The 23,857-nt window shown below is 33.1% G+C and overlaps 1 protein-coding gene across 1 annotated transcript in view; it reads right to left on the reverse strand.

Annotated features, from left to right (window-relative positions):
- The window catches only part of ZPLD1 (zona pellucida like domain containing 1), a 556,217-nt gene that overhangs the window by 222,610 nt on the left and 309,750 nt on the right, over positions 1-23,857 (reverse strand). Inside the window, exons 5-6 of the mRNA XM_044071987.1 lie at positions 20,279-20,376; positions 20,111-20,191 (exon numbers count right to left, since the gene is read on the reverse strand). Of these exons, the coding sequence (XP_043927922.1) occupies positions 20,111-20,191; positions 20,279-20,376 (179 nt within the window). The remainder of the gene's footprint in view (positions 1-20,110; positions 20,192-20,278; positions 20,377-23,857) is intronic.

Raw genomic sequence — 23,857 nt, forward strand, 5'->3', positions numbered from 1 at the left:
TTTTTGCATCAGCAAGAATTAAACCAATCAACCGACAAAGAATATACTTTACACTGTATATCAACATCTATCCACAATAAATTTCTAAACTCTAGTATGCTACCTGACTTCATTAGTAAATATCACTTAACATTCCTATAACCACAACAAATTCTACACTCTAGCATTTAACTGACTTCATTAGTGAATATCACTCAACATTCCTAACATTTGGTGGCCCTAAGGTAGACAGTAGCACTCAGGTACTACAGTCAGAAATTTCGCCAAATTTAAACATTCCACATACAAATCACCACTAAGGCAATATAACTAAACCCACCATTAGTTGATGCAGCATATTTCTTCAACTTAGCTTTCCTAAATGTACTAAATTCCACATTTGAACAATGCACAAAAATAATTAAATCAAATCTCCTCTGTGGTTTGGGTTAACCATGCATGAGAGAGAGAGAGAGAGAGTGAGCTAACGTTTGTTGATATTGGTCCTCAGATAAAAGAACCAATAACAAATTAATTTTTCACCAATCAAGAAATTTAGCCAAGATGAGGCTAAGATAATGAGACATATTAGTATTACAACTTACAACAGTGATGTAAGAAAAACAGATAATTCTGGACTGCAATAAATCACCTACTAAAACAAAGAATAAAATCCTTCTCCTGCTGAGAGTAATTAGAGTATCACCCCAAATTTTCACAAACACTATATTGCTACAATCAGAACACTCCTTAAAACACAGCATGCAGCAATCAATCCTGTAAATACTTCCCCAAATAAAATACATCACTATCAACAGAACAAAAAACTATTAATGACTCCTCATTCCCTAATGAATTTTTAATCTCAAGTCATCATCTGCTGTACACAATTAAGAAGTTACTCCAAAAATTTAAACCAACCTTATTAGGTCCAAACAATCTTATGGCAAAATTCCTCAAATTGGCAATTAATTCTATAGCATATACAACAGCTATTTTCATAAATTGCTCTATAGTTTATTCATACTTCCCGAAAATATGGAAACAATCTCATGTCATCAAGCTTCATTAAGTAGGAAGATCACTTGAGTTATGTTATCACCACACCCCTGGTATCATCCCTCACAAAGGTTTTAGAAAGATACAGGTCATTACTCATTTATCAGAAAACAAAGTGTTATGCTCAACATGACACAGCTTACTATCAGCCCCACCTGCACTGAGCCACAAATCAAGCCACCTACATTGCAGTGTGCCAATGACTTAACATGAATCTGTTACAGACACAAGGTACTCACAACTCCAGTCTATACATGAGCAGATTTTTTCTCATCAAATGAACAATGATTTACTTGCTCATATGGAATTCTTGCTCTTCTTAATCCAAAACAAAACTGAACTAAGATATTCACTTTATATTTTAAACAATTACATGCACAAAACTTATTCATTGTATCAGCTATCAAAACAAAAATAGAACAAGTATTTCAAATGTCTCAAACTATTCTGGCAAACAAAATAAACAGATAAAGTCTTCAAAAGTGTTTTACATCTCTTCTTTTATATCTTCCTCCATAACCTCAATGCCCCTTCTCTCCTTCTTTTTCCACCTTTACCCTCTCCCCCACTTCATTTAGTCAACTATCCTTTAACACCACATAATGCTGCCATTCCTGTTTCTGGAAGTGATACAATGCTGTCAGTTCCAAAAGCATTTGAAAATGTCCTCCTCTCCATTTATGCTTTAGTAGATTTCTCCTTTTGTCGCAGTTGTTTCCATATTTCTTCTTTCGTGTTCACTATTCATCTTCCCTATCCCTTCCTTCCCCACATTTCACTTGTATCCTTTTCACTTCATTCTGGCTTTTACTCCACTCCACACATTGTTCCCTTTCCGCTCTCTTCCTCATTTCACTGACAGGCTTTCTCCTTTTTCCCTCCACTCTCACCTGTTTCATAATGTTGACTGCAGAGCATACATGCAGTTGATATTCTGCCTTGTCCTCATTCCACCCATTCCTCCACGATTCTTTATATCCACATCAGTCCTGCTCTTTGGTCAATCTGCATTTTTTAGTACATGGATGGTTACTGGTGCTGTTATTCATTTTATCATGTTTTTTCAAATAATGCAGTATATGTGCCCATCCCCTAAAAAGTGTCTCCTTCATCTTCTTATTTATTTTGTCCAGGTTCTTCTTTATTGTTTCAATCATATATGTCCTCATATTCATATTCTATTCCTCTTATTTCTTCTATGTCCCCTATTCACTTACCTTTACCTAGTATTACTACTGCTATTGTATTCTTGTTTCATTTCAGCTCAGATTAACCTACAAATTTCTCTATTATTGTAAAAACGTTCTTTAATGGTTGTTTCATATCTGTCAATATTATTATTCAATCACTTGTACATTACAGAAATGTTGCCTCTTTTGACGTTAACCTACCAGGTCTGGGAATAACAGGCATTAATGTCTTGTTCCTGAATGTTTCCACCCATCTCCTGAATGTTTTCCATTAGCCATAATTCCTAGTTCTAGATGCTTGTAGATAGCTTGTTTAGGACTCTATCTTCCATTCTCCTCTCTCTTTCTCTTTTAACTCCTCACTTAAGTATTCCCAGTAGACTGCATCAAAGTTATTGTTTTGGTTTAGTAGAATAACTCCTCCTTTTCTTTACACTCCTCTTTCTTTTCTGCTCTCCTCATGCAGCTCACCAGCTTCTACACATTATCTTTGGCGTGTCTGAACTTTGTCCTCATTATAGAATCTCTGAAAAGATGGCATCTAGTCTGTGCACTAGGACATTAGCCATTATGTTGATGTCCATATCTTTTAAGGAGACTGGGATGTATTTTCCTGGATCACTGGGGTCCTTCTTCCTTTGGTATCACCACTATCCTCATCTTTTTCATACAGTCTGATAGTTTTCATGTCATTCTTATTACCATGCTCTTTTCTGCAAGTACTTGTCATGTATTTCACTTCCAAAGTAAAACAAGTTCAAGGAGGAATCCATCTGATTCCTATTTTATCCTTTCTTTGACTCTGTTCACTGCTTTTTTATCCTCCTCTTATGTGATGTTCACCCCATTCTTTGACTCTGTTCCTCTGTTATGTGATGTCATGCTTCTTTGTCCCTCCTTCCTTTTTGCTCTAGGTCTCTTGATCCTGTTTCTTATATAGGTTTTGATAATGCAGATTCAGTGTTTCCCTAGTTTCCTTATACTAGTTCCATTTCTTCTGCATATTTGTTGCATGTGATTTCACCATTGCACTTTTTAAATTGCACTGGGAAATGCTTACCATTTGTTTTTCCTATCAACAATAGTCATTCCAGTACCAAGCCTACATCTGTTTCTGTCATGATGTTGTTTTCGAGTTCTGTATGTATTGCTTGTTCATCTGTATCTCTCTGGCTTCTTAGTATTGTCTGGTATTCTGACCTCCAGTATCTTTACTGTCTTTCTTTTCTTCTTTCTCCTTTTCCCTCCCTTTCCACAGTATTCCTATGTATTGGAGCCCAAATGCCATCCCACCATATGTCTTCCATCTTCTCCATGTTTATTTCATTTTTGTTTTGGTTTATTATATTAGCCTGTCCAGTTCTTTCTTCTCACCTTTTCTTCCACTTACAGTGGGCCTATCTGTACAGACTCTTAATCTGGAATGTTTATGGCCACCCTTACTGCTGTATTGTCTGGTATCCATCTTTCTTGAATTTGTATGCTTTCTATTTTGCATTCATTCTCCCTTTCTATTCTGCATTCATTCTCCCTTAACAAGAAGCTACTGAGTCTGCTGGCCTGCATTATGAATTTTACTATGAATTTTACTGTGTCTGCTGTTTTTATGTTTTTCTCTTTTCATAACTTCATGTATCTTACTTTCAACATTTGTTCTTGCAAATCTCTCTTCATTTTTGAATGATAGTACTTATCTGTTAGTATTCAATCCTTATGGGGTCCAAGGTCACATTTATATCTCCTCTTGTTGTCTGCACCTCTCCCCTCTTCATCAGTCTCCATCATTTAAAGAGCTCTGTGTAAAATTGACCTTCACTTCTATATGGAGAATATATCTTTCCTGCCCTCTACTTTAACTCCCCGAGTCTTCCTTGCCATATCAGCCATTTTTCCTTTCATAGGTTCATAGGTAGGTACTAGGCTATTGGCCCTAGGGCCTATATAAGCCTAGCCAAATGGTACCCTGGCTTTTGCCACCCAAGAAAATTATTTTCCTGTGCCCCTGTCAAGCAGAGCCACAGAAGTGATCCCTGGGGTGAATTTCCTATCTCCCATTCAATCATCAAGATTTTTCTTGAAGAGTGCTAATGAGGAGCTTTGTTTGATATAGAGAGGTAGTTTATTCCAGAGTATGGGAAGTCTCTGAGATAGGAATCTATCCCTCCAGCATGTTCTGTTTATTGTGGTGACAAGGTTTAGGTCCCTAGAGCACGTAGCTTGGAGGGATTGGGATTTCTTTACATGGAGCATGTCCAGCAGCTCTGGGTTTGACATAGCTTTGTATGTTAGGCAGAGATCGCCTCTGCGTAGGTGATATGTGACAGAGTAAAGCTGGAGTTTTTTTAGACGGTCTGTGTAGGGCATCTGTTTGAGGCCAGTAATCCTCTTTGTGAGGTATTTCTGTGGCCTTTCCAGTTGTTGTAGATGTCTTGTGAGGTACATACCAAAAGGGGCATTGTACTCTATAATGGGTGTAATGAGTGATGAATAGAGGGGAACAATGACCTCTTTCCAGTCTTCTTCATCTTTTACATGGTCATTTGCACATCCCATAAAAAGGAGATTGCCACCACTCTCTCTTACCCTCTCTTACTGTGTTGTCTCTCTTATGTTTGAATAGTCTCCACCAAGGATTTTCCCTGCTTCCCTGCCTTTAGCTTTGTTTCCTGTATTAATGCCAGTTTCCTGATATATTCCAACCATGTCATGCACTTTATGACTTTTAACTGGGTAAATGTAGCCATCTATGTTCCATGTCACAATCTTTATCATGTTTAGTTCTCTTCCCAACCTGTTCATCTTGTATCTCTCTCCATCCTTAACAAGTCAGTTGTCCCACACAGATTATTTCTCTGAGTTGGACTTATCATTCCTTGGTTTTTACCTATGCACAGATCCCTCCTGTACATTTCAGGGTGTATATCTGCTCCTAATTTTGTATGATTTTGTGGCCCCATGACTATACCCCATGATTTTCCAAATGTCTGAGTATTCCCTTTATCCTGTCTATTCTTTGTTACTCTTTCAGTCCTCTTTTTTCTTACTCCTGCACTCTTGCTTATTCCCTTTTTCACAAACTTTGCTTACTTCCTTTCATTTATTTCCTGTTTCCCTATGCTGTGCCTATTTTCTCCTTTCTTTGTACCTATTGTTTTCCTCCTCTGCTGGTGACCTTGGCCAAGTCAATTCATTTATTATAATCTTTAATGAAAAAGAATTAGATTTAGAATAGAAAAAAGAACTTACAGAATTAAGGAAAATTCATATGAATATGAAAGAATTTTATGAGAACTGGACTCTTTGGAGGCTTAATTTTAAAAAGAAATATAATTTTTTTTAAGAATTTATAAGGAAAATATGTGGAAAAGAAAAAGAAATATAAGATATTAAGTCAAGAAACATTTAGAGACTTAGTAGAGAAGAAAAATTACTTTTATGAAAAAGAAAGAGAAATATATAAAATGAATCAAATTAAAATTACCAACTTATGTAAACAAAAATATTGTTTACAAAGAAAGAAAGAAGAGGTAGCACCATATTTGAGTAACATGATAAAAAAAGGAAAAATAAGCGAATTACAAAATAAGGGAAGTAAGCAAATAAGACAGCAAGAAGGAATATACAAAATAATTCAAGAATATGTATTTGAATTATTTGTTAAAAGAGAAGAAAACATAGAACAAATTTATAAAGGTGAAAAATTAAACAATAAAGATAATGAATATTTAGAACAAAAAATAACTATGAAAGAATTGAATTAAATTTAAAAGATATTAACATGAATTCAGCAACATGATTACATGGAATTGAATATGGTATGTTTAAAGAAATTAAAGAGTTGCAAATAATACATTTTATAGAAGTTATGAATGAATGAATGAATGAATGGTTAGAAACTGAAATTAAAGAGAAAGGGATATGTACAGGAGTTATAAAATGTATGTTTAAAAAAGGAAATAAAGAGGAGATAAAAAACTGGAGACCTATAGCATTGAATAATACGGATTATAACATTTTTATGAGAATAATAACAAAAAAAGTTACAAAAAAATGGATAAAACATATGACCAAAATGTATTTGGAAAAAAGGAAAAAGAAGTCAAGAGTTATTATTGATAATAAGAGAAATAGTTAATGATATAAATAAAAATGTAGACGCGAAGGTTATAATAGGGGATATAAGTAAAGCCTATGATAATTTTCAATATAAATCATTATGAGAAATTTTGTAGGCATATAATGTAAGCAAGAAAATATTACAAATAATAAAATCAGTTTATTAAAGGAACTATGTGAAACTAAATGTAAATAGCTGGACTGGGGAAGAAATAAAACTAGAGTGGGGAATAAAGAAGGGCTGCCCAGCTATAGTGTAATGTTCTCATTAGCTAAGAATGTAATAGTGAAATAAATTAATAAAATGTCAAGTAGTGATGGATACAAAATGATGAAGGAAGTACACTTGCAAATAATGTATAATTATGTGGATGATATTGTATTAATTGTTAAAAATAAAGTATGGATGGAAAAAGTAAATGAAAAGTTAACTATAAATTAAAAAAATGGTTTAAGTATAAATAAAGATAAAAGTAAAGGATTTGGTTTTGAAGGTATGACAGGAGGTATTGAGTCCACAGCACTTTGTCTTAACCCTCTCCTACCTTGCTTTCCCTTTGACTCTCTCCCCTCTTCGCTTCTCTCTCTATATGGTGGGAAAAATAGGACCACATCATCAAAAAATAAATAAATAAATGAACTAATAGATACATAAAAAAGTATATTGAACTTCCTGCCTCCAACCACCCTGCTCACAGACAATCAATACCAATATCATAGCACTGCAACTGAACATACTGTATATCTGTATAAATGTAGCATTTTTTTACCATCCTGCCAGTAGAAGTGTCTGCACGCACAGCCTAGTTGATATCGGGACTGCTTTATTTTTGAGTTGTATAGGCCTGTGAATGTACATTCTTGATTGTCCTAAGGTAATACAACATGGCATGGGTATGCTAAATGGATTGTGTTCTTTCACTTCTGCGTATGGATTTCTCTATGCAGATGTCTTGGTTTTAATGCATAGGAGTGTCTACTTGCATAGTTGCTGTATTACTCATTTTTGTATGCAGAAATGTTGCTAACTGCTTGTGAGAAATACTTGTCTCACTTGCAGTGTTGTCCTGCAGTACTAGCAATATAAGTGCAGTGCTTCTCTATGAAAGCCAGTCATTAAGAGATTTGGTAACTCTGATTTAATGCTGGTAACATGTATTAATAAGCAATGGTTATATTTTGAAAAAAAATGCGTTAAGAACATGACATAACTGAAAGAGAATTTTTTTCATAGACAACATTGCAATTAGGGTTACCACCTGTCCCACTTTGGGAGGGACAGTCCCTCTTTGGGCAGTTGTGTCCTGCAAAAAAATTGAAAAAATGTCAAATGCCCTGAGATTTTTAGGACAAAATTATTGCCTATATTTTGTGTAATAGTTGCATAAAACAGTTATTCTGCACATGAAACACCTAAATGTTATATGAAACAGAATAAGCAACTAAAATGCTACAAAAATAAGCTTTTATTTAGGCAAAAAATTTAAGTTCTGTCCTTTGTACTGGCCATAGGTATGTTTCACCCTTCCAAATCTGATGTTTGCACCAAAAATGTCCCACTTTGGGCATTTGAAAAGATGGCAACCCTAATTGCAATACAGTGTCACATTTGATTTACATCATTTCTACTGTCAAGGCATTAAAAACTTGGAAGAAATTTTACTTTTTGCTTTGTTCATTTATTTTTCATTATAGTCTTTTTAACTAGTATCAACAAAAAAATACAAAAAACAGTTGGGCTAACCATTGCTGAAGCACTCTGCTTGAAGTTTTAATTTAAAGATTTCAATTATTAGAACATGGAGCACATGTCCTTAAATGGCTGAAGTTGGCATTTTTTTTGCTGACTCCACATTCAAGTAGTTTTCTGTTGCACACATAGTTGCCTAGTAAATTATATAGTTTAAGTGTCACTTTATTAGGTTTTACAGGACTTTTTACTGCTTGGTTAAAAAACTGCACTGTTGAGTTTTCACAGTGGCCTGGCTGTTACTATATTGCTAAAGTGTTTCTGGTATCTGATTTAGTGTTTTCATCAGCCTCTCCTAAATATGGTTGCAGTCTTTTATGTTCTCCAGTTAGTCTGTGGTCATATGTTAGTTTCTAAGAGTCTGCTGTAGTGGTTCTGTGGCAGAGAATTAAACTGCTACAGCATATGGAAACAGCCATTTTTGGCTGTATTCCTAAACAATTTTGTATTAGTTTTTTTGTTTTTGCTGCTGGGTAATCAGAGCTGAACACTGGTATACACAGTTGAATGTAACACTATACCAAATAGTCTCAGACTCTCACAGTGTCAAATTCTCTACAAGCAAATCTAGTCATTCTTACATCCATGAAAAGATTGTAGCTGTATTCACACACTGTCTACTAACTAGATTCAAGCCATGTACTATATTAGATTATCTGGGACTATTCTTTACTTTTTATTTATTTGCAGTGTGTTGACAAGGATAGCCCCACTAGACAAGCAGCTTCCATAAGTGGAGACCCAAGGTGGTATTTATATGATTAGGGTATTGGGGAACTTCCCCTACTCTTGGTAGTCGGGGAGGCTTCAGGAGTTTCACGTCTGACTTCCTGTTTCATGTCCAGGCATGGAGGCAGCCAGGAGGAACAGGGAGAAAACATGTCTGATTCAGCTTTTGGTGAAAATTGACTGAAAGTTGCAATGGTAGAATTGTTACCAGAAGTTTTTTTCTGATGATATGGGTACAGAAAAACAGTGACATTGGAGGAAAAGGAGGTTGTCACTGTAAATGAGATGGATTCAGAGGAAAACTTTCAGAGGAGATTGTTTGAAGGAGAGACAGTTACCTCTATCATAGAAAAATAGAAGAAGAAAAAGGAAAAGAAGAGACTATGCCAGAAAAAGTTCTAAAGACAAAAACTTATACACAAACTGTTGGAGAATAATCAAAGATCAAAGAAGAAATAAAGAAACAAAAAAAAGTATACAGTACATGTGAACAGTAAGAAAGAAGAAAGTTTGGACAGGTATGAGGTTTGGGACGCTGTCATACCACCTCTGGGTGTCAAAGCAAAAGAGGTAAGAGCATTTATTTTAATTAATAAAGAAACTTTTTGTGACTTGATATTTGAGATTGGGCAGGCAATAGAAAAGCTTTTGGGTGCATATGGAGACAAGAAATATTTATCCATGGTCAGAATATGTGGTGCAGGCTTTTTACAGACAAACAAACAAAAAAAGAATAATGATCCTGTTTAGAACTGAAGTTGAAGCAAAAGAACTGAAATAACATTTAACTATTTGTAAAGAAGTAATGGACACTGCAAAAATATATGATGAAAGAGGACTATGAACTGAGGGATGGCAATGTGGAGTAACAATGAAATGGAAAATGATAATGTTATGCATGCACCTAGTATTATTAATGTTCATGGTAACTGGGGTTTTGTGAAATACAGGGGTCAACAGAAGACTTGTTATTTTTGTGGAAAAATTATCATTTAATCAATGCATGTGATAAAAAATGTTAGGTGGTAAAACAGGGCATAACGCAAAAATGTGATTTAAAGTGCAAAAATTGTGGCAATACTAGTAATTTATGGCTAGAATGTGAAATGAATGTGCAAGAAGTGAAAATGAAAATGAAGTTATACAGGAGAAAGAGAGAGAATTGTTATACAAGAAAATAAAAAAATGTGACTGATAAAGAGCTTATACATGGAGTTAAAGAAAGTAAGAAGGAAAAAGAAACAGATGAGACAAGTGAGGAAGAAGCTGATTGGTGCACAGTAACTAATAAAAAGAATTTGATTGGGAAAAGAGTTAAAGAATGGAAAAGAAAATTAAAAAATATAAAGCTTAGGGAAAATAAGAAAGTAATGGGGTAAATATTTTATTATACTAATTGTTCTTAAAAGCTGAAAATATTAGCTTTAAATGTGAACAGTATGAAAAATATTAAGAGGAGAATAGGTATATTACAATGGTGTGCTGCAGTAGACTCACATATTATTGTTTTAGAAGATAGATTATTAACAGAGGAAGAAAGAGCACAAACTGAAAAACTTTGGAATGGCGCTGTAGTTTGGAACATGGGGAAGAAAAGTGCTTGGGCATATGTATATTATGTCAAGAAATCATTAAACTATTAGAAGTAACCATAGTGAAATTAGGACGAACTGCATAATAGACTTCAGATGGAAATAAATGTGCATAGAATTATAGATTTATATGCATATGTAACACAAAAAGAGAGAGAAAGGATGTTTAAAAATATTCTTGAATATGTTTGTGTCAATATGGACATTATGGTGGTGGGTGATTTTAATAGCAATTTAAGAAAAATAAGAGCAATTGTGATGTTAAAATGGTTAAAGAAATTGTGAGAAGTGGAAAGTTAAGTGGATGGGAGAATAAACACTGAACTGACAAAAAGAATGAAATTAGAACATAAATTGGTTATTTTTAAATATCTGATAGTTTAAAGGTTATAAAAAAGGAATTAAGTATGCTGGATTTTCATATCATGTGGCTATATGGGTTACACTAGAGGAAAATGAAGAATATATAAGAACAGAAAAAGTAATAAAGTGAATTAATGAAAATGAATTAGATTCAGAAGAGAAAAAATAACTTATGGTATTATGGAAAAATCATATGAATATGAGAGAATTTTATGAGAACTGGACTCTTTGGTGGCTTAATTTTAAAGAGAAATATAATTTTTTTTTTTTAGAATGTATAAGGAAGAAAAGAAGAAAAGAAAAACAGATATAAGATATTAAGTCAAGAAACATTTAGAGACTTTGTAGAGAAGATAAATTACATTTATAAAAAAGAAAGAGAAATATACACAATTAATCAAATTAAAATTAACAAGTTATATAAAAAAATACTGTTTACAAGGAAAGAAAGAAGAGGTAGCACCATATTTGAGTAACATGATAAAAGAAGAAAACATAGCAAGAGAATTAAAAAATAAGGAACGTAAGAAAATAAGACAGCAAGAAGGAATATACAAAATAATGTAAGAATGTGTATTGGAATTATTTGTTAAAAGAGAAGAAAACATAGAACAAATTTATAAAGGTGAAAAATTAAATAATAAATATAATGAATATTTAGAACGAAAATAACTATGAAAGAATTGAATGAAATTCTAAAAGCGATTAACATGAATTCTGGAACAGGATTGCATGGAATTGAATATAGTATTTATAAAGAAATTAAAGAGTGCCAAAAATAATTTTTATAGAAGTTATGAATGAATGAATGGTTAGAAACTGGAATTAAGGTGAAAGAGATATGTACAGGAGTTATAAAATGTATATAAAAAAACAAATAAAGAGGAGATAAAAAAACTGGAGACCTATAACATTGAATAATATGGATTATAATTTTTTATGAGAATAATAAAAAAAGGTTACAAAAAATGGATAAAATATATGACCAAAATGTATTCAGAAGAAAGGGAAAAGGAAGTCAAGAGTTATTATGGATTATAAGAGAAATAGTTGATGACATCATAAATAAAAATGTAGAAGCGAAGGATATGATAGGGGATATAAGTAAGACCTATGATATAAATCATTATTTATTATTATTTATTATTCAGTATAAATCATTATGGGGAATTTTGCAGGCATATAATGTAAGCAAGAAAATATTACAAGTAATGAAATCAGTTTGTGAAAAGAACTATGCAGAACTAAATGTAAATGGCTTGATTGAGGAAGAAATAAAAATAAAATGTGGAATAAAGCAGGGCTGCCCAGCTAGTAGTGTAATTTACTCATTAGTTAGGAATGTAATAGTGAAAAAAATTAATAAAATGTCAAGTAATGATGGATACAAAATGAAGAATCAAGTACAATTGCCAATAAAATAAAGTATGGATGGAAAAAGTAAATGAAAAATTAACTATAAATTAAAAAAATTGGTTTAAGTACAAATAAAGATACAAGTAAATGATTTGGTTTTGAGGGTATGACAGGAGGTATTGAGTTCAATGAAAAATATATAGATATAATGAGAATAATATTTGGAATGAATGAATACAGACAACAATGGGATAATGTACTCAAAGACGTAAACAATATGACTAATTTTTGGAAAGCATATTTTATATAAGGTATTAAAAGGAATTATGAAGAAAAATAAAGATTCAATATAAATGATGTTATACTATAAATACAAAGAACTGTGGGAAGGAATGGAAGTTAAAAAAAAAGTAAAAACATTGTGAATGAAGAAATGAAAGAGTATCAAAACAAAATTGTGTTATGGAAAATAAAAAAGAATATAGGTGAGAAAAATATAAAGTAATGGAACTTAATTATAATGAAAACATTTTATTGTATTGATCCATGGAAAGATTAAGAAATCGATAAGAAAAAGCCATAATGATAAGATATAATAAATATAAAAATATTAAAGAATGCAATGATTTTTTTATGTTACTTGTCGATTAGAAAATTGCCAGTTAAAGAAAATATGCCATACAACAAAAGCACAATAGAATATGTAATACATGTGGATAGCTTGAGACTACTAAAGAGTTAATAATTCGTGGAAAGAAATATGTAAACATAATAGGGTGAACAGTTTGTTAAAATTTGAGCAAATAAATATGGACATAATATAATCTGGCTATAATGGTACACAAAAACAGGAAGAAATGAAAAAAATGGACTGGATAATATTTTATGTTTCATGGACAATATGGAACGAGAGAATAAATGAAATTAAATACAATGGAATATGGACTTTGACAAAGATTTTGGAGAAATAATATTTTGCTTGTGGATAAAAGAGTGTGGAGGGACTGCTTAAACTGAAGTTTATAATTTATGGAGATTTGTATATAAATGTAAATAATGTAAATATGTAAATAATATGTAATGTATTTATCAATTAAAAAAAGCTATTCTTCATCTGACTATGGGTCCCATTTCATTGATACAATTCCTGCTCCATTTCTGGGAGCAGTTGTGTGTTGGAGATGGAGGAGGAAAGAAGGCTTGAACCTATGCACAATAGCATCAGTGATTTAATTGTGAAAAAGGCAGTCAAGCCTTTTGAAGTTTATATGGATTTATTAGAAGAGAGAAGAATAAACAAGAAGGCATTTAAAACTTTGAAACCAGTGGCTTGTAGCAGTGGTGAGTCTATGATCATGGCAAAGGCAGCCAAGTCTTCAGAGAATTTCAATAAAGTTGCAAAGAGCAACAGTCAGCAGAAGAATGCATTTCAGCCTTCAGAGTTGAATAACACTGTAATGGCAGAAGATATAGTGGTAGGAAAGGCAATCAAGCCTTTCAAATATTCAGGGAACTTATTTCAAATGCATCTGTTCAGGGTAGATAAGAGAAGCTAAAGAATGATGTGTAATTACAACATGGTAAGAATATTTATTCTTGTACATAAAAAAACATTTTGTGATATTATTTTTGAAAATTGGCATATGATGGAAACATTTTGGGGGAATAGAGACTGTAATCCTTGGAACCTGTATATTTTTACAGCTTTTGACAGATAGACTAAAAAGAAACTACATATTCAATTCAGAATGGATGTTGAAAAAGAAACTTTAAACAGACATTTAAGTAAAATGTATACTAATGTGCTGGACATTATTAAAGTATATGCTAATAGAGGATTATGGACTGGTGGATGGGACTGTAATGCTGTTGAAAAAATTAGAAAGTGAAAATGTTTTGCATATTCCAACCGTTATTAATGTTCAAGGGGAAAAGCGATTGCTACATTTTTGGGACAGCCTAAAACCTGTTTTTATTGTGCTAAATCTGATTGTTTAATTGAAAAAAGAAAATGTTATAATAATGGAGAAGTTGGGCATCATGCTATAAATGTAATAATGTGGGGTATTTATGATTGACTGTGAAGAAAGTAAAATCAAGATTGACAATAAAATAAATAGTTCTCAAGATATATGAAATTTTGTAAAGAAGAAAAGGAAAAAGCAATAGAAAAGGATTAAGGAATAGATTCCGAACAAAATAATGGACATTTTATTGGAAAAAACAAGAAAAGGATATGGAAGAAGGTTCAGAAATAAGTGATGAAGAAGACATAAGTTGGACATTAGTTAAAGAAAAAAGAACTAATTTGGCAAAAGAGTAAGAGAAAGGAAATAAATGTTATAGGAATTAACAAAAAAGACAGAAAAAAATTGAAGTGATGAATTTTTTGGTAATTAATAAATCAAGATATTAAAACAAGAAATATGAAGAGTTGGCTGTAGAATATTAGCTGTTAATGTAACTAGTATAACACATTTGGTTAAGACAATAGGCATTTTAGAATGGTGCAAAAACCTAACACTGATATAGTTTTGGAAAATATGAGCTTTTTGACCGAGGAAGAAAGGTTACAAACTGAATTCTTGTGGGAAGGTTATACTGTGTGGACTTTTGGTAAGAAACATGTTCTGGGATAGGAATTTTATGTAATAATTCAGTTAAGATATTAGACGTGGCACTGCTTATAATGGAAAGATTTACAGTTTTAGATATTAGATGGAAGGAAGAGCTATAGTGAATTATTGTTCAGTTATTTTACTATATACATACATAACAAGTAAATAAAGAGAAAATATGCTTATAAAAATATTGGACTATGTGGCTATAAATATAGACATCATAACTGTAGGAGACTAATTGTAATCTGAGGAAAAAGAATAAAAAAGGTAGTGATTAGATAAATATTGGATATACTTAAGTATGGTAAACTAAATATTTGAAAAGTTAATAAATGGGCATAGAGCAGAGGAGAACATAAGACTAAAATTGATTATTCATTGATATCATTAGGACTTCAAAGTAAAGAGAAAGGAAAAAAATATAAACAGGTTTCTCAGATCATCCAGTGATTTGGGTAGAGATAAAAAGAAGATAAGTTATATTAAAATAGGTAAAGGTATATAAAGAATAAATGAAAAGGAATGGAATGAAGAAGAAAGGAAAATAATTACAGAACTGTGGAAAGATCATATTGACATGAGAATACTATAAGAACAGGTCAGAGTGGTTGATATTTAAACAAAAATATATTAGATGTTATATAGAATGGCAATTAGACAAGAGAAAAGAAACAAAGAAAAAAAAAAATATATATATATATATATATATATATATATATATATATATATATATGTGTGTGTGTGTGTGTGTGTGTATGTATGGATTCCTATTACAAGAACGGAAGTTCACTACTTTGAACTTGTAATAGGAAGCCTCACTTCTGCAAAAGTTCACTTTACCGATAGTGAACTTCTGCGTACATGCACTTCACCAAAAACACTGTAGCACAGTGGAGGACATAAAAATCAAGCTATGTCCTCCACTATGGTGCGATAGTCACGGACCTTAGGGTTAGGGCATGGGTCTTGGTAAGGGGATAGCCCTATGGGCTACCCCCTTGCTATGACCTGTGCCCTAACCCTAAGGTCCATGAGTACTGCATGGAAGTTCAGTACAACACCCATTCGTTGTACTGAACTTCGCGTAGTGCGCTTTCGATTAAGTGCACTTTCACTGCAGTGAGCATTCCATGACCTATTTCAAATTAGTGAAAATTTGATCTAGTGTATCGAACCCATATATATATATATATATATATATATATATATATATATATATATATATATATATATATATATATATATATATATATATAGGTTTAACTCCATAATGTTGATGGCCACAAAGTTGAACCCGTTTCTGCAAACTCTGAACTGCACCTTCACAAAACCTCAAACATTGATATTCTGAACCACAAAATCTTGCCCACGTTTGACACATGTTAGCACTTATAAAACAGAAAAAGCATTTTTAGGGAAAAAATTATGGGGTATATGTTCTTAAAAATACCTGAAATGAATAAAGAAAAAAATCAATAATTTCTTATTTAAACAAAGATATTTTCTTCAAGGAAAAAAAAGAAGCAGCAGCTCCCTATTTAAGCAAAATGCTAAAAGAAGTAAAGAATATAATAAGATAAGTTAGGGATAAGGAAGGAGTAATGCAGAATAGTTAAGCAGCTATAGTGAAAAAAATGGAAGGTACATTTTTTGAGAAAAGATAATGAAGAATTACAGAAAGAAATATCAATACAAGAATTAGATAGAGGGTTGAAATTATTAAATTAGCAGCAGGACCTGATGGGCTAGAGTACCAAATGTATAACAATTTGCCGTAATGAGAAAAAAAGATGTTTATTGAAATATTAAACAAATGGTTAAAGAGGAATTTAGATATAAGGAATCATGTAAAGGTATATTTAAATTTGTATGGAAGAAAGGAGACAAAGAAAATATACAGAATTGGATGCCTGTCATTTTGAATAATGCAGATTATATGATTTTTATGAGAATTTTACAAGAAAGGGAAGGAGGGGAAGATAAATAATATTACAAGAAGTATGGTATATAGTATTAAAGGTAGGGGTAGTCAAGAGTTATTGATAGACAATTAGTAGATGACTTTATAAACAGAGAGGAACAACTAAAAATATTAAAAAGAAATTTAAATAAAGCTTTTAACAACATTCACCATGATACATAACGGGAAATATTTCAATTCTACAATATAAGTAGAAAATAATAAATGTATGTGTATCTGCAGATGAAAACAATTTCATATGTATGATGATTAATGGATGGTTAAGTGAAGAATTAAGAATTATAAGAGGAATAAGGCAAGGATGTCTGGTGAGTAGTACAATATTTGCTTAGGTATTGAATATAATTATACAAAAGGTGTAAATATATAAACAAAGAAGGTGTTAAAATACTTATAATGTTATCATATGCAAATGGCATTATATTAGCTAATGAGTATATAGATATAGATGGTATGAAGCAAGTATCAATGTGTTTAAGTGAATCCTTACAGATAATTGGTATGTGCTTGAATAAAGAAAAGAGTAAAGGGTTTGGATTTTTAGGATCAATAGAAGAAATTGACTTAAGCATGTAAGAAATAAAAATATTTGGTTTATATTTTGCCAGCTGTGTGATAAAGGATAGGCAGTGGAAAATGTAATAAAACAATAAGAAATACCTGTAGATTTTTGAACACTTTACAAATTTTTTTAAGAAGAATTCCTTTTTAATAAATTCTATTGTAATGGCAAAGTCAGCATACATTGTTAATATGCTTAGTTTACCATGGAACTAACTATGAAAAGGATGTACTTATTATTATTTTTTATTAGGGGTTCCAGGCTTAACCCAGTTAAAAGAGGTATTTTATATGTTCCCAAAGATAAATGAGGATTAGGTCTAATAAACCTGAGATTTCTCATGGCTTCACTAAGAAAAATGACAAAAAACAGTTAATATAATATTTAAAAATAAATCTGCACAAGAATGAATATTATTTCAAACATTTAAAAAGTGGTTTGAATGATGAGTTTAGAGTTTATCAGGAAAATATATTATTATTAAAAATAAATATAAGTGAAACTGAAAATTAAGGAAAAGTGTGGTATGAAAACATTATGTGTAAACATCATTATGTCTGTCCTTGGAAAGATGAACAAGAGGGGAAAATTAAAGCTGCCTAGACAGGAATCAAAGGATGCAAGAATATGATAGAATGGCAAGATTTTTTATGGAGATTGGCAATAAATAAACTACCAGTTAAGGCTAATGTGCCATATAAAAAGTGGGAAGATAGAACAGGTAATTATTGCAAAGAAATTGAAACTGTAGAACATGTATTTATGAAATGAAAAAGAGTATTGAAATTATGGAAAAAATTAGGTGACTTGAAATATTTTGATGATCTAAGCTATGTGAATGATGTCAATATGGATATGATTGAATATGTTTTTATAGAAAAAGAAACACGGAATATGTATACAAGACTAATAGGAAAATACGTTATGTAATTTGGATTATGTGGAATCAAAGAATAAAGGAAATAATGTTGAATGGGAAATGGGATTTGGCAGCAATGTTAGAAAAAAATAAGGTTTTGGCTTTAGAAAAACAGAAATGAGTACATTGTATTATATGGTGTATTTAATATTGTAAATAGTGTAAATATTGTAAATATAACAGATATGTACATTTTTATAAATATGTTTAAAATAATGACCCCTACTCCTTTCAATAGATGCAATGAGATCTTTTACATCCACCCACACTACCACCAAGTCAAGCAGATATGATCTTGTTTTATCATCTCAGGAGTACAGAATCCCCCCCATGTTTCACTGAAGTGTCAGTAATTGATCTACCTGGTGTAGGAATAGAACCCACAGCCCTCTGCATCAAAGTCAAGGGTGCTACCTACTGCACCACTGACACTGCACAGTTCTTATTCATCTCTTCTTTATTTCCCCCCTTTTACACTACAAATATGAGCCATTTTTAAATAAATTCTTAAACTATATTGGTGTAAGATTATCTATTTTATACTTCAAATATGATCCACCTATTATAAATTACTGTATTCCTAGTCTAGAATAGAAGCAAATTAACTTTAACACTAAAATCGTATAAAATATATTAAAAAATACCACCAGCAAATGAAGGCATTTCTTGAAATTAGACTAACATCAGAAGCTAAAAATTATAAATCCTTCTTTAGTTATGTTAGAAACCAAGGAATAACATTTAACATTGCTCAGAACCTATACCAAATGGCACTACCTACTCAGATCCAGAACAGATAGCCAACATATTAGTAAACAAACTCAATGCAAATTTCACTCCCTAAACAATTATACATGCCCACATATCCCTTAGAATCTCAAATCTCACATCATAACCAAAGAGCACTTGCTAAAGGTACTCTCCAAAATGAAAAATGCATTATCCGTGGGACGCGATCATATATTTGGTTGTTTGATAAACAGTACAAGAGAGCCTAGCTACCAGTGATGCAGCAGGTGGATCCTCATTAAACATGAGGGTGACCAGTGCTCTTCCTAACAGCTCAGTGGTGAGACCCTTATGATTTTGCATCTACTTTACAGATCTCCAAGTTAAAAAATGGGGATCTCTGTTAACAAAGTTTGCAGATGACTGTAAACTTGGTGTCATCCTCAAGTCCCCCTCTGGAAATAAATAGCATAACTGTTTGCAAAAGGTGTTTCATCTAGATCCATGGACGTTCTTATCCCTATACATTTTTATTGATTAGACCTATTTCTGAAAACAATGCCTTTTTTGTGGTGCATTCTACTGATATATCAAGCAATTAGAAAGACCCCAGATGTCCCTAACTAAAAAGATCACAGGTTTAAAAACTTTCAGCTACCAGAAGTATTCTTCCTTTATTCAGAGTCCTATAAACTTCTTAGGGGTGATCCACGCCTTGACTTTTGGATCATTAGGGATGCAGTAGTCCAAGACCTCTTGTATTGCCACAAATCAAGCCATCTCTCTAATGCTAAAACCAGAGATCTAAACCTATTTCAGGAAATAAAACAGGATGGAGAGACATACTTGTCATGCCAAACTTACCCCTTGTCTTGAACAAATGTTGTTGTTAAATAGCTGAATGGGTATCCACTAATTCACCACTGATATGAATTGCCTGACACTCCATAAAAAGAGGTAAGTACTAGGAGAGTACTGGTAAGGTGCACATGAAGACATGGTCCAGTTACTCTGAACATTCAGCATTAAACAAAACTAGTGTTTGAGTATGGCACAGTCTTTGTAAATTCCAGTTTCAAACATATTGTATACAGCAAATGCAAAGAGCAAGTATTGCATAAAATAATTGTTAATTGTAAAAACAGAGTTTTAAAATCATCTTACCTAAGAAACAGATCATATCTAAGTTCATCATTAGGATTACCCGAAGGAGTTGTGTAACAATAATCCATCAATACATTCCATCTATAGTAATAAAAAACAGTTGTAAATAACTGAAAATAAAAAGACCCAAATTAGAAAGGACAGTTTTACAAGAATTAATGGAAATACCTTCCATCAAGGTTGGTTGCTCTTACAGCAGCATATACCTTTGTTTTTAATGGTAATCCTGCACTAGGGACCGTCAGATGGTGGGAGTATGTTGAATCCTGAAACAATTAAAAATACTTCATATGGATCAGTCAGAATATTGCTCTGTTCAAAAAATATCAGCCACTGAAGTTACTTCAAGTTTCACTAGCTAAAAAACTATATATATATATATATATATATATATATATATATATATATATATGCAAAATTGATTTCATGTTACTACATGATGTCAAAAATATAATACAAATACAGTTCTAAATACAGTAAATTTCCATGAGAATCAGTTTTAGTATTTGTTTGCTTTGCTAACATTACCAGTGGAATACAATGCATAAAGCTAAATATGATGAAGATAATTTTGTCTGTGATCAGGATCAGGAAAATAGTATATAATACCAACAGATGAGCAAATATAAGTCATCAATATAGTGAATTCCAAAGCAGTGTTCACTGTTCCACATTTTGTATCATATAGAACTTTCCCTCTGTAATTAATATACAACCACCGGTAAATGAGGAGGTATGAACATTAAGCTATAAGCATGCTGGGAAAGATGTGTATACAGATTATACGGAAAAGCAAGGGTAATAACATGTAGGGAATGCTGAGGGTATCAATCATGGTATGAAGGGAGAGACCAGGAATATTTTAGATTCATTACTGAGTTAGTAAGTTGTTGTGTCTTTCGGCTTTTCCCAGTTAGGTGTCACCAGAGCGGAACTCTGGTCCGCTAATGGTTGGCAGTAGATTACAGAGTTGCCGGCCCTGACGCACAACCTTCAACGAAAGTACGCCCATTCATGCATGTCTCCACACAGAAGATGCTCTAGCTGAGAATCAAACAGGACAACTTCTTACTGTGAGGCAACAATGCTACCGCAGCACCACCACTGCATTTTTATTACTGAGTTAGTAAGTATGCACACTTAACATAAGGCAGCTGTAACATGGTAACTCTGCTTAAACTCTGTACATATTTGAGAATGGAAGTTGTCAGAGCAGGTAAATTAATATCACATGTGGATATTCAAATGCCCTGAGTGTGTTCCCAGTGCAAGGTTTTAAAGCTGTCTTATTTTTCTTATGTTTTTTTCCTGCTGCACTTGCTGCTGGCCATCTTTTCCCACAATCTATATGCCTATTCCTTCTTCATGGGCAAGAAATGCTTGCAGCTCATTCATTCTCCATGATGTGGGAGGAGGTCACAGAGCCATCATCTTTGGAACCATTTGTGTATTTTTATTATACAGCCTAATCCTACCCTCTGGTGGTGATGTGGGAGCCACATCACTGTGGAGGACACCCCAATTCCCTTATTGTGGTGTCATGCCCACTACTTAACACTCTTCGGCAAGGGCTATCTCACAGGATTGAGTGGACCATCTGTATCCCTCTGCCATGGAACCTCTTCTCATGATAGCAGCCTATGTCAATTCCCTGGATCCCTCAATAGATGAACCACCTCTACCCTCCATTCCTGCCAGTTCTGTCAACCCGTGTCTCGTGTGGTCATCTACCACTCCCCAACTCTTCCAGCTTTCTGAGCTGCTGATCAGTCTCAGGTCAACTGGATCACGCTCAGGACTTTATTCCTCTGAGCCACAAACACAGAGTCCAAGATGTCTTTGAATATTATCACTGTACTACGTATATATTAGTGGTTCTATATATTTAACAGATAATGATCAGAGGCATCATCACCATATATGTTCTTGGGTTGTAGTACTGCAAGTTTGGAAGCATAGGATTGTTATAGTTTCAATCATGGTTATACCATCTGTGTGCTATTAATAAAAAGGGAGAAAAGATTGAAAGTCACTTTAACAGCCCAGGTCTGCTAAACTAAGTCTAGTTTGTAAATCAAGCCAACCCATTATTATTGGCCCCAGTGACAAACATGCCTCTTGTTATGTACCTGATAAGGTTGAATCAACTTACATCACTAGGCCAAGAAAAAAAGTGTTATCTTGATCACCTAAGTGACTCTGATGTGGGACTAAGGAGTGCAGTAGTCACTGGTCATGAGGAGCACACCCAATTTCTGCTTGGACTTCTTCAACCATTGCTATGATATGTGGATCAAATTTTTTCATGATTAGGCCAGCTCTGTGGCCTACATGAATAAAGCTGACTATATCCCAGGTTTGATTATTGGCCCAGTTACTGTAGGAATGTGTGAAGGAAGAGAAATGATTGATGAATGCCTGCTCACCTCAATTGTAGGGGGGGGGCATGCATGACCCCAAAGCATACTTAATGGTAAAAGTGTATTTATTTATTCTTTGTTGACTAGATTAGGCACATGATCTAATTTCTGGGGAAACCTGAGGTAGCAGTTATACCTATTAGGGTAAATTTGTCCCAGGCACCAGGGAACCTCCCCACTCTTTATTTTTAGCATACTGTGGCAGGTCAAATGGTGGCTGCAGTATGGAGCACAGAGAAAATGCTAACACTTTACTAAATTTGAGTTTTGTTAAGGATGGTTATGATGACATTAAAAGTATGACTGCAGTTAAAGGAGACTTACTTGAGGATAATCTAAAACAATTGCCCTGGATCTGGTAGCCTGGAGTCAAATTTTGGGCAATTAAATGCTGAGAACTGTGTATCCCACGATGTTCTGACACATATAAGGATCAGAGGCAAAGTGAATATCCTGTTTGGCAGTCATAAGATGTGCAGGCGATAGGACAAGAATCTGATGTTAATAAATTGTATGTCCCAGTAGTTAAAAATGATGTATCTTGAAATAAGACTTCATTACTGAGATTCAGACACTTGCCCGTAAGAATTTCAGTTTAATTCCCTCAGCCTTCATTTGTCTACTGTGGGACTCTGAATAAATAAATTATGCTGACAGCACTCCTAGGTCACCCCTAAAAATTAGCAATTATTTCTGGTAGGCTTACCTTCTGGGAAATGTAATAGAAAGAAATCATTCTGGCCTCTGTAAGGACATATGGACATGGAATAGATTATTGGGCACTTTAGCGACATGAGCAAACATCTTGAAACTGATTGTAGGAGTGGTTTGATGTTCTATTTATGTACTGACTGCTGATAGAGATCATTTTATTCATTTATTTATTTGGTTTAAATTGATTTTCTTTACATTTCAATGATTTTTTTCTGAGCCTGAGTACAGCACTTATTCTTAAATAGCAATGACACCTTTTACATTTATTAACATGATATTAAAGAACCAAAATTACTCTTCAAGATTCAGGAATAAAAGGAAGCTAACTAGTCTATATTATATCAGCTCCACTGTTAGCTGGCCAAACTGTAAACCTTAATGCACTGAGCAGTGATATCTGTGCATCCATGACCCTCTGCAGCATCAATCAAAGCGGTGACATACAGTTCATTTTCCTGGCAGGTTGGATTCGTTTAGCATACTGTTTGATGATATGCAAGCTATCTTGTCCAGAACACATTGTGTACAAACTGTGTTTCCACCAATTTGACAGAAGAGAATGGGAGTGAAACTACAGAGTCTGACAAAGTGGAAGGAATAAAGAGCTTGATCC

Source organism: Protopterus annectens, chromosome 5.part0 (genome assembly GCF_019279795.1).
Source record: "Protopterus annectens isolate FY-2018-M chromosome 5.part0, PAN1.0, whole genome shotgun sequence".
Taxonomy (NCBI): Eukaryota; Metazoa; Chordata; order Ceratodontiformes; family Protopteridae; genus Protopterus; species Protopterus annectens.